Source organism: Botryllus schlosseri, chromosome 7 (genome assembly GCF_051294905.1).
Source record: "Botryllus schlosseri isolate E-star chromosome 7, Bs_hap1, whole genome shotgun sequence".
Lineage (NCBI taxonomy): Eukaryota > Metazoa > Chordata > Ascidiacea > Stolidobranchia > Styelidae > Botryllus > Botryllus schlosseri.
Window position 1 is genome coordinate 10,469,764 of NC_137242.1, and position 15,185 is coordinate 10,484,948.

A 15,185-nucleotide genomic window follows, 5' to 3' on the forward strand; every position below is an offset into this window, starting at 1 on the left:
AAGGATGAATAGGGCACGCAGTTAGGTTGGTGTATATGTGATCAAGTAGTGTTGCAGAGTGATGAGTTACTCGAGTCGGTAAAGTGATAAGAGGAGCCGTACCGTGAGAGTTCAAAATATTCAAATGGTCAAGAGTTCCCGTTGTAGTAGATAGTAAGTTGATATTCAAGTCTCCGAGGATGAAAAAAGTTTTCATTTGAGAATTTAGTAATGACAATGTGCGGCTCAATTCCGCAGAGAAATCTGAGAAGGAGTGACTTGGATGTCTATAGATAACACCAACTATGAAAGAGGGCGAATTGCCGATAGGATGAGCTATTTTGGCCCATATTTGCTCTACACCATGAACATCTAGGTCATAAGTATCTGTCAGCGAAACTGGATAAGTCGATTTTATGTAGAGGCCGACACCACCAGCATTTGTGGGGGATGGTGAATGATAGAAATCGAAACCATCAAGATTAAGATCAGGAGCATCTGTATTGGGTAACTTAGTTTCGGATATTCCTATAATAGATGGTGCATTATGCAGGCTATAAATCATGTCGCTAAGGTCATCAATATGACTAGCTAGAGATCTAAGATTGAGGTGCATTAGAGTAACTTTTTCACGGTGCCCTATGTCATCCAGTTTATGTGCAATGTCATCAATGTCGGAGGAGTAACACTCAAATACATTGCTGAAGTTAAATTTGGAAATGTCTAACATTTGATTATCATGAGGAGTAGCAATTACCGTATCATGTCGTGATGATGTAGAGGACATCTTTGAGAGTTATTTCTTGATAAAATGGACATCTGTACTGAAGTCACTTGATCTTCTGTAAGTCACTTTCATTGCATACTTGAAGAATCGATGCATCATCATTCTTTCTCACCAGAACTCTTCCAAACTTTGTCCAGAGGTATGAGTAGCCATGATCCCTTTTCAATTTCCTGGCATCGAAGAAGAGTTGGCGGTTCTTTTCAGTCAGGTTTTCAATAATGAAGACTTTGTCCATGTCAGGAATCCTTGGTGTGTCGGTCGAATTTTTTAGGTTATGGCGGCTTGAATAAACATTGTTTCGGATTTTTCTGGAGGAAAACTTGACTATTATTGGTGGAGGCTTGGATGAAGTCTCATCAGCACGAAATTTTCGATGTGAGTACGAAGTGTCGGATTCGCTCAAGGTAATATTCAATTTGGATACGACTTCATTGATCAAGGAGTTAGTATCCTCTTTTTGAGTTGCTGCAATCCCATGAAATTCCAGTATATCCATTCTGCATTGACGATCCATTTCTTCCATTTTATTGGTTAGTTTTTCAATTACTGCAGATTGACTTTGTATCATTTCTTCGTGATCTTTGATGAGCTTTTTGTTATCTTTCAATGTTATTGAGTTGATTTCAATTCGCTTTTCGAATTCATCAAATTTATCGGTAATAAAGTTCTGACTTCTTTTTATTTCGTCCAGCTCTAATTTCAGATCTTTGATGGATGAATTGACTTCCAAAAGAGATTTTTGTAGATCAGGATTGGATAAATGGAAGTTTCCTTCTTTGCAAACTTCTTCAAGACAGTTCTTGTTTATTGCGCTCACAGCAACATTTTAGACACACTTTAGTGCGACGCTTATAACAGATCGCCGTTTTTTTGGTGTAACATATCTGTGTTGTTCTGGTGCGCATTTGGTATTTGAGCACATTCTTTAAAAATTTGAAGTAGGTTGCAGATCCACTTTAACCACATCACCATTCTTGGTTCTTTCTGAAGTCGCAAAGCTCATCAGCTAAGATTTGCATAATGCAATCTTACGACTAATAGTATCGGCCTTTTGGCAAGTACAAGATCAATACTGCCTTACAACCTGGTCAATACTATTCCCTTGGTGTTTCTGAAGGAAACAGTTACCTCCGGTTGAAGTGGGCTCAATATATATGTGTACAACTTCCATCTCTACACTGGCATCTCGCCGTTACGCTTATTGACGAGATTATAGTTTTGAAAAGTGTGGCTACATGAAGCTGCTTTTTTTCCTATATGGCAAGGATAGCTTCAAGCAACTTTTGACAATAGTGCCAGCTGGGACTTATTTTTCTTCACCTTGCGTATTGCACATTCACGTAACATTGTTTCAAGACGGATTACATCAGACTCTCCACATTACTATGCTTGGCAAATGTATAGAAGAGGTGTCCCGTCTTATCCTTGCCTAAATATGAGACGCCGTTGTACCAACACTTGGTAGCAGCAGCATCCACCATCTGACGTTTTGCCCCAATTATTTTCTGGCATTCTGACCACATAATAAATGAAAACAAAATTATCTTTATCGAGTTCACTACTTATTTTACTCTTTATGCCAATAGAAAGTTCATGACTTCCATAAACCTGATCCTCGACAGGGTCTGACCAAACATAATGCACTCATCCCTTATATGCATTCAATTTACTAGATCCATCCCCATCCCGAGAAGATCCATCTCACCGTAAATACTATTTGATTCATAATTCCAATTTTTCCACGGCAATAACTCCGCTTCCACTGGTTGGAATTGAACCAAATTTGGTGAATATCGTTTCTATAGACAACCTAACACTTTCAGGGGTGAACAAAAAATTTTCAAATTTTCTCTAATTTAGTTTTATATAATAAATAGAAACTTTCTTCTCCTGTAGCAATGCGGCTACGGGTTGGAATTGAACCAAATTTGGTGTGTAGGCTTCAATTAGGAAGCTAACAATTTTATCAAGTAGCCAGTATGATTTGAGAAAAAAAAGTCATTGTTGAAGACCCCTTGAGTACAACCCTAGTATATTACTAGGACAAATACCTATGTCGGCTTGGTCAAGTGGTACGCTTCAATTGTCATGTCCTGTAACACGTTGAGCTTCAGAAATATAATATTACAGAGACTTGATGACTCGGAAAGAGGAAGATACACTTCCTTCTATTATAAGGGATGTTGTTGCTAACACAGCTAGACTAAGTCGAAATTAAAGTTCTGTTATTACAAACGACTTTTCTGCGTTTGGCAGATACATAACCAGTGTCAAGAATATGAAACTGCGATTCCTTAAGTAGTTCTGTGTATAACTTTTTTATTTGTACTAGACGAGTAATGAAAATCATAGGTAAGGTGGCCTACATAAACACTGCAGGATTTGACTAATGTAAGCTCTTCAAAAATGAAAATGTGTCAAAAAAGCCATTTGGTCGTTCTAGTGTTAAATATGGCATGCGACTCTAAAGAGTGAAATTTTATGTAATTATTATTGATGATACATTTTTTGACTTCATCCAATAACTGCTACTGCATTATGTTTCATGTCTTCATCCCTTGTCAATACTGATGCATCAATCGTTAGTTGAGAGCAAATCATAAGTCGAAAAGAAATTTGGTCACATGAGCCAACTCGGGTTGATTTTGGCGATGATTCAATTATTACATATAAAGATTTGTGAAATATGTTCATAAATTTATTGTTGGATACTATTACCTTATTTACAATACCCTAATGTTATCTCATGGTAATGATGGGTTACATCTCTTTTGTTTTGATTTGACAAAATGAGTTTGTGCGATCCTACATCGGTGTTTCTTTAGATACAGTCAAATACACATTGACCAAAGCCGTTTGTATGTTCAGTTTGAATATCATCAACCTCATAGATTTACTGTCTGCATGGCAGAATCTGTGCTAAGCCATGATTTTGACAAAGAACAGGAAAGAAGAAAAATTGCTCGATCGTTTGGTTGGAATGTGTTTGCCACATTTTGCTGTTGGTCTGCGTATGCCTCTATATTCAATCTCCAATCAAGTCTGAATGTGGAAGATGGACTTGGTAAGTGCGGCGTAGAAATATCAATCTCAGGTGCTCAATATATCATTGTGACCTACTGGTCTGTCGAAAGAATAGTGTAGGTATATTGTGTCACAATAAAATAATTGATGAAAACTAGTCAAATGGCATCCAAATTTTGTCTGACATTTTAATCATTGTGATGTGGAAACAACAGTATCAAGTGCTAACAACTAACTCACCACCTTGACAGCAAGTTTTATTAACTTCTGGCTGTTTATCTTGACCAACATGTGCGAAAAATTATATGTAAGATCCCACTACAATAGAATTGAGATGGATTGATAGGTATTTACCAAAAATGTGCACACGGCACAGTCGGTTGAGTAAGTAGATGATTTTCATCTGATTTGGTCGTTTTATAAGGAGCTAATGTGCGGAAAATTGCCATAGAAAATAGGGAGCAGGAATGCCTAAGTAATTTTCCACCTCTTGTAAATTGGTGTATTTGCTATAACCTTCAACACAGCAATGGGTCCTGTGACACCTCTAATGCAGAGAAGGTCTGATATCATCTTTTTAGCTTTAGTAATCCTATTTGTGAGTTAGCAATAAGCATGATAATAATGGATATTGAATCTCACAATTTTCATGCATTAAATTAGGTTCGAAGGGACTTGCCTCCTAACCAGTAGTCACCACAAATTCGGTTACATACTATCACCGAGAATGCTATTACCGAGTATGGACAGATAATTTTTCATGGCACGCCATATGATTTGACACACATGACATTATAACCGTGTTTGTTCCAAAACATGTAACACTTTACTCGAGAGGTACTTATGCTTTTTGTGTAAGTTTTACCTTCGATATACTCAATACAATACAGTTTACTTAACCTAGTCATTTCAATCCAGCAGCTCATCATAAAGTTATTCTGGAATAGTGGCTATATGTAGGTAGGCTATATCACGGGAGAAAATGGATTCCGTGGCGAGGTTTCAATCTCTTTATATTGAAACAGAAGAACAAAATTTGAAACGACTGATCATTAATTTGTGGAGACCGACAACTTTTCGGATTAAACCTGTTTTACCTTACTATTCCAACATTTTATTTTTTCCACGGACCCGAAAAAACGTCTACAAACAGAATGCTACGCGGACCACTGGTTGAGAACCTCTTATCTAGTGTCTTGTTGTCGACACATATTGATGATAGTCCTATTCAATTTAATAAATAATACGGACTTAGCTATGCTGATAACATTTACAGGTACAAACACTCTCGCGATTGGTTATCTGGTCTCGACAATTGCCAGCTTGCTCATGTCGCCTGTATTACTGAAAAAAATTGGAGCAAAGGCATGTTTGATTTTGTCAGATTGCTCCATGTTTTTATTCATCCTTGCAAATCTTTATCCAAGTAAGTATAATATCACCTTGTTACTTACACATGTCGCCTGCTAATGTATTTCTATATTCAGGATACTATACTTTATTGCCTGCATGTATTTTAATGTTGCTGTTGCAATGCACTGGATTTCCTGCCATGTCGGTGCTGAATGTGCTATATGCAAACCTATATTCTACTCTCAGCGACAAGTCAAAAGATTATTGGACGATTCGCTTTTCGGGATATTTTTTCACTGGATTTCAATGCTGTCAGGTCAGGTGGTTGTTTCAATTATTTCGATAGGTGCTCAGAGTCATGCTTGTGACTTGATTCGAAGCTTGTCAAGTTGATATTGTTAATAAGAAATCGAATCAAGTGCAGTCTCTTGAGTTTGCTTGTATAAAATGATTCAAATTTGAGTTCAATCGCTGATTTATTCAAAGGATGCAGGGAAATTGAAAAGGGATGCAAATCCATCTTCAAATCTTTCGTTTTCAAAACTAAATCTACAGCCGTGCTTATTCCTGCCATATACTATTCTTCATGGTTGTTAGCATCCATCGTTGCTGTGCTGACTATTTGCTATTCCTAGTTATCATAACATATCTTCAAGTCCCAATTCCGTGGAAAACGTCACTACCAACTAGAGATTGAGATGCATGTAAAATGAATGATACAGATAGCTTCGGTTCAAATACAGTATTTTGTCCTGCAGGTGTTTGGAAACATGCTTTCATATTCTGTTCTTTACGGATTTGACCAGAGTGCTTTAGAATCGAATCAAAGTTTGCTAAACTGCTCGATATCCGGAAATTCGAGCTGTGTGTCAAATGAAGACAGATATCAACATTGTGGGATTAACGATTGTCAAAATGAGAACGTTATAGAAAATACCATCCAGCAATATAAACCTGCCAGTCAAATACCGCTCTATGTTCTCCTTGGATCCGTTCTGCTTTTGGAGATTATGGGAGTTATCATTCATGCTATCGTTGTACCGAACGATGAAACTTTCAAGAGGAAAACAAAGTATTATCAGCAGGAGATGATGCCATTAAATGCCGATCAATCCAAGGTTTTGCAATCAGACGACTCTGATGGGAGGACGGTGAGCTTAACTGGCCGACAAGTATTTTGGCGGGTAATAGTGAAACTTGTACTACGGTAATGGATATTTACCGTACTCAAATATGTGACCAAGTGAGTGTTAAATTGCCCATTCTTTTTCTCAGAATCCAAGGGCATTGTCCGCATCACTGATGCTCAATATGTCTAGCGGTAGTTCATGTGATCAATGGCTTTCATTGATGTACATTTCCATCAGGACTGATGAACATTTGCGAGTGTGCTTGATGCCGGCTATCAGCAGATACCTTTCGGAATAGGGCCTGATTCAATTCAGTGCATGTCATCTATAACTGCTCCAACTCAAGGAGAAATATAAAGTCGACTTTTCAAATTGAACTCAAATTCCACAACTTATCTTGCAAAATGAAGCTCTGTTGCAGAAGGTTGTTATTATATTCAAATAAAGGTATGTTCAAAACACAGAAATATAAAGCATATTACATTCAGAGTAGGTTTTAAAATAGAGGTTGCCTGTGGTTAGGGTGAAAAAACACAAGTGAAAAACTAATGACCCCACATAGCACAACGTAACTAACAGCAAACCGACCAAACTAAGAAGACAACTCCTAATCAACAATTACTGTAAGAAGAGGTCATGCGATACTTGATTATTCTTACTGCATTAACAGTACTCCTGAAAAACTTCACTTCTTCCGAATTAAATGACACCGCCGCAGTAGTGTCTAGTGCAGTGCAGTGTCTAGTGCAGTGGTTCTCGACCTTTTTGTCTTCGCGGACCCCTTTTGGACCGTCACGGACCCCCGCGGACCCCCCGAAGTTTTAGTTCAAAATTAGCTCAATTATTGTGCAATCGTTATCTGTCTTGTGCAAATAATAACTGTAGGCTAGTGATAAACAGTCACAAAATGACTTTTCTTGAAAATAACATCATACTATTTATGTAAAAATTAGGCTGACTTTTATTATTTCAAAGCGAATTCTGCAACTGCCCCGAAGGTTCACTTTAAATTTAGCTCATTTATCGTACAACTATTGACCATTCTGGAAAATAACATCATAGCCTTTTAATTATGTAGAAATTGAGAATACTTTTATTAATACAAGGCGAATTCTAAAGCTAAATGTTTTGTAATACGTGCCGTGTCTTGAAAATCTGCGCCTTCGATTTGAAATAAACTAGTGTTGAAAACCCGTTTCCACTAACAGAGGTGGTGGCGAATGTATTAATGGCGCGTATCGCTTCCGACGACACATTGGGGTATGATCGCAACAAATATGGTACCAAAATTGACAAATTAGTTTTTTTATTGAACATATAACGTCAAGCCTGGTCATTTCTATACAGCAAAATATTTGTCTCAGTAGGTCATTGGCAATTTAGCAACTAAAATTAGTCTGCATAGTAGGATATTTCATCTCAGACGGTGATTATGTTTATGTGAGTTCTACTAGTAATGAAGCTAAACTGCTTCGTGATTTTCCTAATTTAAAAAAATAAAAATGAGGTTATCAACTATTTTTTAAATTTAGAGGCTTCGCGGACCCCCTGAAAATGCTTCACGGACCCCCAGTTGAGAACCACTGGTCTAGTGAATTGTTTTATACTACTATTGCTTTTTCTACAACAGTTGTAGGTAAAATCTGTTTTCCTGGGAAATATATTAAAGGGAAAGGACGTTGACCATGGTAACGAATCAGTTTGTAGAACAAATAACAGAACTGAAATGGCATTGAAAGCACTTTAGTATGAATAGCCTGCTGTAAAGCAGTCTACGAACATTATGCGTCACTGCAATTGATCAGAATATTTGAAGTGATATTGCTGTGTTGCGTAACTGTGTTGCGGATCTGCATCAATCTGATGTTCAATCAAATGCTTCCTTGGAATAGTTGTGAGCTTTCTGAAGCGGGCCAAATTTTAGTAAAATGTATTTTGGACCCTGCGCAGTATCAATGTTAGACATGATTTGGATTATTTTTCTTAGTTCATGTATGTAATTCAGCATAGGTCTCCTTGTATCTTTGTACATTTACGTTTTTTTTTGTAGAACTACATGCGCTAGTTATCATTTTATGAGGATGGGGTATTACTTATCTTGATATCAGGTATGATAATAGCTGAAAACATCGGTCCAGATTTCCGCTCTATTTATGCTCCATTTTGAATTTGAAGCATTTAATGGAATATAACATTGTTGATTGAGCCTGGCTTCTTTACTTCCTCTGCCTGTGTGTGTGTGCGTGTGTGTGTGTGTGTGTGTGCGTGTGTGTGTGTGTGTGTGTGTGTGTAAAGTGGTAATTAATTATAAAGATGTATTTGTTTCAAAAGAGAATGAATATTATGTTAATGACAAAGTTATTTTGATAAAAATATAAGTCGCTATGAAAGCAAATGTCATTATTCATGAGAATTCATGTGGTATCACGTCATCTATACAAATGCTCAACATTAATACTGCATAGCGTTTATCTCCGCAGTGGAATCAGAATAGCTTATGTCCATTTTTTTCATTTTGGGAAAATCAAACTTTTGTATAAGATTGCCATTTTCTTTCTACCATATCCTGGCCATGTTTATGCTTCACATAATGTGGTATGGCCGTTTATGACCTTTCATGGTAAAGCTTTGAGATTGTTCCATGTTTCCTCAACCGATATCTGTTCGCAGCATCTGTGCAATATATATACAGTAAATTATGCATATATAATTATATATATATGATACACCCATTTTTAGAATCCTACGATACGGTCACTGGTTCTGTCTACTGCAAAAGGAGCCTATCATCATATTATGCAGTTACAGTTGCTGTTACTTGTACCAGTAACCTTTTATAATGGAATGGCAATGAGTTTTGTATTCGCCGAAATCACCAGGTCTTACGTGTCATGTGTTGTCGGTGTACAATGGGTGAGTGGATGGAATAAAACTGGATTGTTTATGGTGTCTAAGCATAGTTGGTCAAAGTAGTCATCGATTCTGCTCGGGTCGATGTATAGGTAAATCTGTATTACATCATTCGAGTTCGATTTTGGGGCAGTGCCAAACTTTGAATGTAAATATGAAATGTAGGCAATCCACTTAGCTTACATATTCCAGAAATATAGAAGTCCTTGTAACTGGTTGCCTTGTACAAGTGCGGTGAAACTTACTAAATCATGCGTTGAGGGCAGAGTCAAACTAGTCTCCACTAACAGAAATATTGCCTAATCGACTCTTTAATCACTCTTTCAGGTTGGTGTGTGTATGGCATTTTTTGGAGCGTTCGATTCGTTATTTTCATGGTTTGTCGGAAAGCTCGGCAGAAAGATCGGTCGCATCGGGCTCTTTATGATGACACTGTGCCTGGAATGCGGAAATTACATATTCTGCCTGTTATGGTTTCCTTCTTCAAGCATTCTTTTCTCGATCATCAGCATTTTCTGCTTGTTTGGAGTCACTGACGGAATTTTACAGACCATTGTTAACGGTTTGCAACCTGTTATTGTGGCTTATGCTTTTTGTGTTTGTGTATATTGTATTTCTTTATAGTGACACACATCGACCTATTTCCGGAGAATAAAGAAATTGTCAGTGTAGTGTGGAACATGATTGTCAATCTTGGTTTCTCTACTGGAATGATGCTAAGTCGCATGATGTGTGTTTGGCAAAGAATTTTTCTCAATCTTGGCATCATCATCACAGGAACAGGCTTTTTGGGTATGTTATCTGCTCTTTTTCTGCTACCGTGTAGTATATCTCGTTTAAAATGGATGGTTTAACACTGTTTTGACTTTTATATTTGATTTTGCCAACTCGAGAATTCGCAAAGCAACGATTAGGGCTGAGGGTTGTAGCAAGGGTACCGGCCACTAGAGGTTAATCAACATACCAGCCATCTTGTAAATTGAATTGACTGGTTGCTTTGGTTGATAAAAATGAAATATTTGAGCTCTGATTTGTGGTACAGATCCTAAATATAGCTTTCACAACAACTTTCATTGCCATTATATGATTATGATTATATATTATTACCTCTTTCAAGAATTAACGATTAGAATGTAGCAAAAAAGATGTCATTTTGAAACAAAAACCAATGTTGTCGAGCAAGACCGAAGAAGACAAAGTCGAGAGATTCTGAAAAGTAGCGATGGCAGCAATACCACAAGGTTGTTTAACCCTTCATGCATTCAGGAGTGATACGTTCAGAATATGACAAGCTAAAGTTCAAAATAATGACAGATATATTAGTGATACAAAGATTAGGATTATCCGATTGAAGAAGCATTGATTCTGAAGTCTTCAAATGGAAATTGATTTGCCCTTAGAAATGACATGGGAAATCTCGTCATTATAGTTATGAGCACACAGCGCCTTTCGACTGGGTTTTACACTAGAGTGCGAAGTCAAATCGGTCAAGAAACACCCATAAAGTTCTTCAAGTTTAAAACGTAAACGCCATGGAAGTTGTTGTAAAAAATTACCATACAAACCAGCCAACAGAAAGACAATATGATCCCCGCAATTTCATCGCGTTATATATACCACAGTTGTCAAAATGGTTGCATGATTACGATGTCCGTCTCAAGATCTCTTCAATTTATGCCGATTGCACATAATAATTGCCGAGTTGAATATATGTTCCTTATATATTTCAGTGATTGCAGATGTTCGTCATCGCAAGCGAAAGAGTGAAGGAGCTGACGATTAATTTAAATGTCTCATATGAACCCTGAAACAATATTAGTCTATTTTCTAGTTAGCATGATGGACCGACAACGACACTAATGCCTCCTCTTTTCAAACACTCCATTGTTACCAAGTTGCCTGATGTACATATTCAAAGGAGTCAGAAATGTCTCTTATTGGCGGTATCGTTGAAGTGAAATCTATCTGCTGATAGCTGCGTTGTTTGGTTATATCATTCGTATCACTACCCATATGCAACAAATTTAATCCTCGACTTGTGATTTTGAAAGTTTTATCTCGCCACTAATTTATAGTTGCAATTGATTTAGATTATTTTTATAATGACTAGTTTGAACATTTTCAATAAACAAATTATCTGAAAAATATCAGACAGTCCTTCATCGGTTACAACATTGGAGCTTTTTGCTGCTGGGCTGCGTATGGATCAATATATAATTTACAATCCGGCATTAATGTGGAAGGTGGGCTAGGTAAGGCGTCAAGTTTCCATTTCATCATCTTTGGAATGTTAATTAGTAATTACAGTACTATGTTTGATACTGATATTGAATTTTTTTCATGTGACATTTGCCACATTGTATCAGACAACTGAGAAAATTGCATGATATGTTATGATTTGTTGCATTTTATGACTGATCTCGTCATATCTAAAAGACAGTGTTGTCCCACAATCACCATAATTACCACTTATTGGCTCTGCTGCATTTTCCTGTTGCTTTAAAATTCGTCATCAAAAGTAGACTCATTATCCAAAATACATTACATCGCCCCAAAATCCTCTTTATTGTACTTTTTGAGACATATGCTTTTTAAGTTTACTCATAATAAAACTATACTGAATTGAAATGAGATATATGTTTGTGAATAGGATCAAAAATACTTTGACCATCTTTGCATCAATATGTACACTTCCTTCACCTTGCAAACTACCAGCAATTCGGATGGTGTCAATATCTCTGGAGAAATTATGCGTCAAGATGCTAATTAAATCATTTTGTCGAGGTACCACAACATTTGCCGTTTCGTATATCATCCAAGGTCTACTAAGTGTATCACTGGCTCCAATCATGCTGAGGAAGTTCGGTGCTAAAGTATGTTACGTTGTGGGGGATCTGGCTGTGTTTTTGCTCATCCTATCCAATATATATCCAAGTGAAAATCATTCTGAAAATGTATTTAACATAATCGTTTATTCGCAAATGTAACTCATTGCTTCAGCGTACTACACGCTATTGCCTGCGTCAATTTTGATGTTCATTCTTCAATGTGCTTCATGACCAAGCATGTCAATGTTGAATGTACTATATGCAAAGCTGTATTCATCTATCACTGCAAAGAATTTGGAACGTCATGTTATAACCTTTTCCGGATATTTCTTCACCACTTTTCACAGTTCCCAAGTGAGTAGTCGGCTCTTTTTGTCCATACATTCGCTTTTTGATATTTTTACCTGTTCAAAATATTACTAGATGAAAATACAACGAAAGGGTAGGAAGTCTGAGTCAAAACAACGTGGTGAAGTTCATCAAGAAAAAATGTGTTAAAATTATAGGAATGCACATTGCACAGTCAATGAGAAACTATCGTTTGAATATGGGCAAACCATTGAAATTAAATATGTTTTGGCATGAGGCGTGACATAAATACAATCCAGTTGATCACAGGCTGGTATTGACCAAGTAAAACCTACTTATTTTGGTTTGCAGGTTCCACTAAATGTGTTATGCATTTATGTTTAATTTGCAGGTGTTTAGAAACTTGATGTCATACGCTTTACTTTACGGATTCGATCCAATGGCTGTTTCAAGTGACGACTCTACCAACTGCAATACCAACTATTCGTTATGTAATTCCACCTCAATCAGAGATTATCGACACTGAGGAATCAGAGATTGCCAGAATGCAACTATCATCTAAGAATCTCTCGCAAAATACAGACCTCTCAATCCGAGGTCGTTTTATGTTTTTCTGGCAGTGGACTTTGTGCTTGTTGCTATTGCCGTGCTGATTCAAGCGTATCTAGTGCCAAACGATGCCGTTTTGGAGAAGAAAGTAAAATATTTTCAGCAAAATAGGCCATTTGAATCTCGAGAAGCAGAAAATGTTCAAGATTCAGAAGGAGAGGTAAAATTAGTTTCTTTTGAGCACTAAAATTGTATATCCTTGTTTCAATCAGTATTATCAATACCTGCTTTTTGGATATGAACATTGAGCAAAATTGGTTGCTTCAAATGTTCGGGTATTTGTCAAGCCTGCACCAACAAGGTTAATCTTGTACTACGGTAAGCTAATTGATTCAGCTTACTGTTGGATGAATTGCTCACTTTATCTCATTTATATCAGTTTATTACATTCTATACAAATCCACTCTGGATTGTTAACGTCAATGAAATGGCAACTGGATCTCTTTACGAGTCACGACTCTGAATCTGCTGACCCCTCATTTCAACTTGGTCAACTATGAAGCAGCAAGTAGCGTCTTTGGGGCAGAGTAACCATCTTTTGAGATCCGGAAAAAAGGACACTTTTTACAAATCACAAAACTTATATAATCAGACGAGGTATCGGGTAATTTGAAAATTTTTACTATAAATACTGTTGTGTTAACCTAAAAAATGGTTATTTCTCCGATTCGGCTTCCGAAAGACCTGCTCTAACATAATGCTGTTATGTGTTAACTAAAAATTTTTAAAAATCGGCTCCTGGTAGACGTCAAAATCCGGTTTCCGCGCGTTTTTTAGATGTGTCTGTGCAATCGCATGCCTATCGATACTATAAAGGGGGACGGATTGCCAAAAAGGGGGAGATTTAAGCATCCTCGGAGGACATTTTCGATTTCTTGACAAATCCTCCTAAACTAGGGTTACCATATTTTGCAACCGGGGAAGGAAGACATATGTTAACCCTATCCTAAAGGCGAGAGTATGGTAACCTGACTCAATCAGAAATGAAATTCCATCTTTGAGTCATACATAACGAGAAGTATCTTGGATCTTTTTAAGATAATTTGGTTGCAAAACGAATTCACTTCTCCAAATGTTTGAAAGCTGCTAATAAGAAGCATTTAGTTGGATTGCTGTCTCTGCGTAATGGTGGAAAGTTACATCCTAGTTCATCAATTTCCAACCTTTTTACAATCTCATTTCACGAATACCACTTCCTGCGGAACAACTAATTTGATTGAGTTATGTTATATTCAAAAGAATATTATTGGTCTACTAAAATAACACTACCGTATCACAACTAAATTTAATGAGATCACGCGTGAAATTTAGTAACAGCGCATTGAAAGTCTTTTCCTTGCGCACCTAGTCGGTTCCGATGTTTTTACGTGATGTTCAAGTGCAAGCTAATATTTTTGCAAACAAAGCCAGATAAACAAAGTTTAAAGCTCTGAATCCAGGTTTCTGTGAACAAAACAGAAGCTTCTCGTGTGCCACCTGAAAATTCTTTTTCGCACCACAGGTTGAACCCTTGTAAGAGTGTGTAAATCAAATCCTTACTGTCCACACCTATAAGTTATTATTTCGATGCAATTTGCAGACTGTTATTGTGATTGAATTCTCTGTATCTACCATAAAAGCATTGATTCGCCATTGCTGCCAAGTGAAGTTGCTATTACTTATTCCAATCAGCCTCTATAATCCGTTAGCGATGTAGTTTGTGTGTGCAGAATTAACGAGGTCCTTGTCTTCCTGTGTTCTTGGTTTCCAATGGTTACTGACATTGTATTTTATATTACGACACACGCTTGAATTCATTTTCTTTCAGGTCGGAATATTTATGTGTGCATATGGTCTTTTTGATGCGATATTTTCATGACTGATTGGGAAACTCGGGAGACCAATTGGTCGTGTACCGATATTTCTGATCTGTTGCGCTATGGATTGCGGCAATTATACATATGTTATGCGATGGTCGCCTGGACCTCATGATGTTATTTCAATAATTGCCGTATTCGGGACTTTTGGGATCGTAGATGGGATGCTGCAAACAATCATAAATGGTTGTATTACTGTACTCTGTTTTCATTGAATCATGTAAATTCATTTTTCTCATTTTACAGTGACTCGCATTGATTTTTTTTCCAAAACACCAGGACATTGTCCTAATTAGCTGGAACATTCTTGTGGCATTCGGGTTCGCGCTGGGCTTGGGCTCCAGCAGAATTTTATGCGTTTCTTCGAGAATATACTTGAACCTAGGATTTATAATGGCGG

General features: G+C 37.1%; 2 protein-coding genes across 2 annotated transcripts in view; one reads left to right on the forward strand and one right to left on the reverse strand.

The window, feature by feature from the left end:
* Positions 1-15,185, reverse strand: part of LOC145442513 (GATOR2 complex protein WDR59-like) — a 458,341-nt gene that overhangs the window by 113,698 nt on the left and 329,458 nt on the right. The window lies entirely within an intron of this gene.
* On the forward strand, positions 3,219-11,049 carry LOC145442548 (protein unc-93 homolog A-like). Its single transcript, XM_080320492.1, has 8 exons — positions 3,219-3,830; positions 5,067-5,216; positions 5,278-5,459; positions 5,902-6,294; positions 9,013-9,186; positions 9,511-9,745; positions 9,808-9,975; positions 10,914-11,049. The coding sequence occupies exons 1-8, from the start codon at positions 3,671-3,673 to the stop codon at positions 10,964-10,966; spliced, it is 1,515 nt and encodes a 504-aa protein (XP_080176618.1). The 5' UTR covers positions 3,219-3,670; the 3' UTR covers positions 10,967-11,049.

Excerpts from the sequence above, each read along its gene's own strand:
- LOC145442548 (XM_080320492.1), top strand. The coding sequence starts at position 3,671 with ATGGCAGAATCTGTGCTAAGCCATGATTTTGACAAAGAACAGGAAAGA. Across the intron at positions 5,217-5,277 it reads CCTTGCAAATCTTTATCCAA|GATACTATACTTTATTGCCT; the intron begins GTAAGTATAATA and ends TTCTATATTCAG. Across the intron at positions 6,295-9,012 it reads ACGACTCTGATGGGAGGACG|AATCCTACGATACGGTCACT; the intron begins GTGAGCTTAACT and ends ACCCATTTTTAG.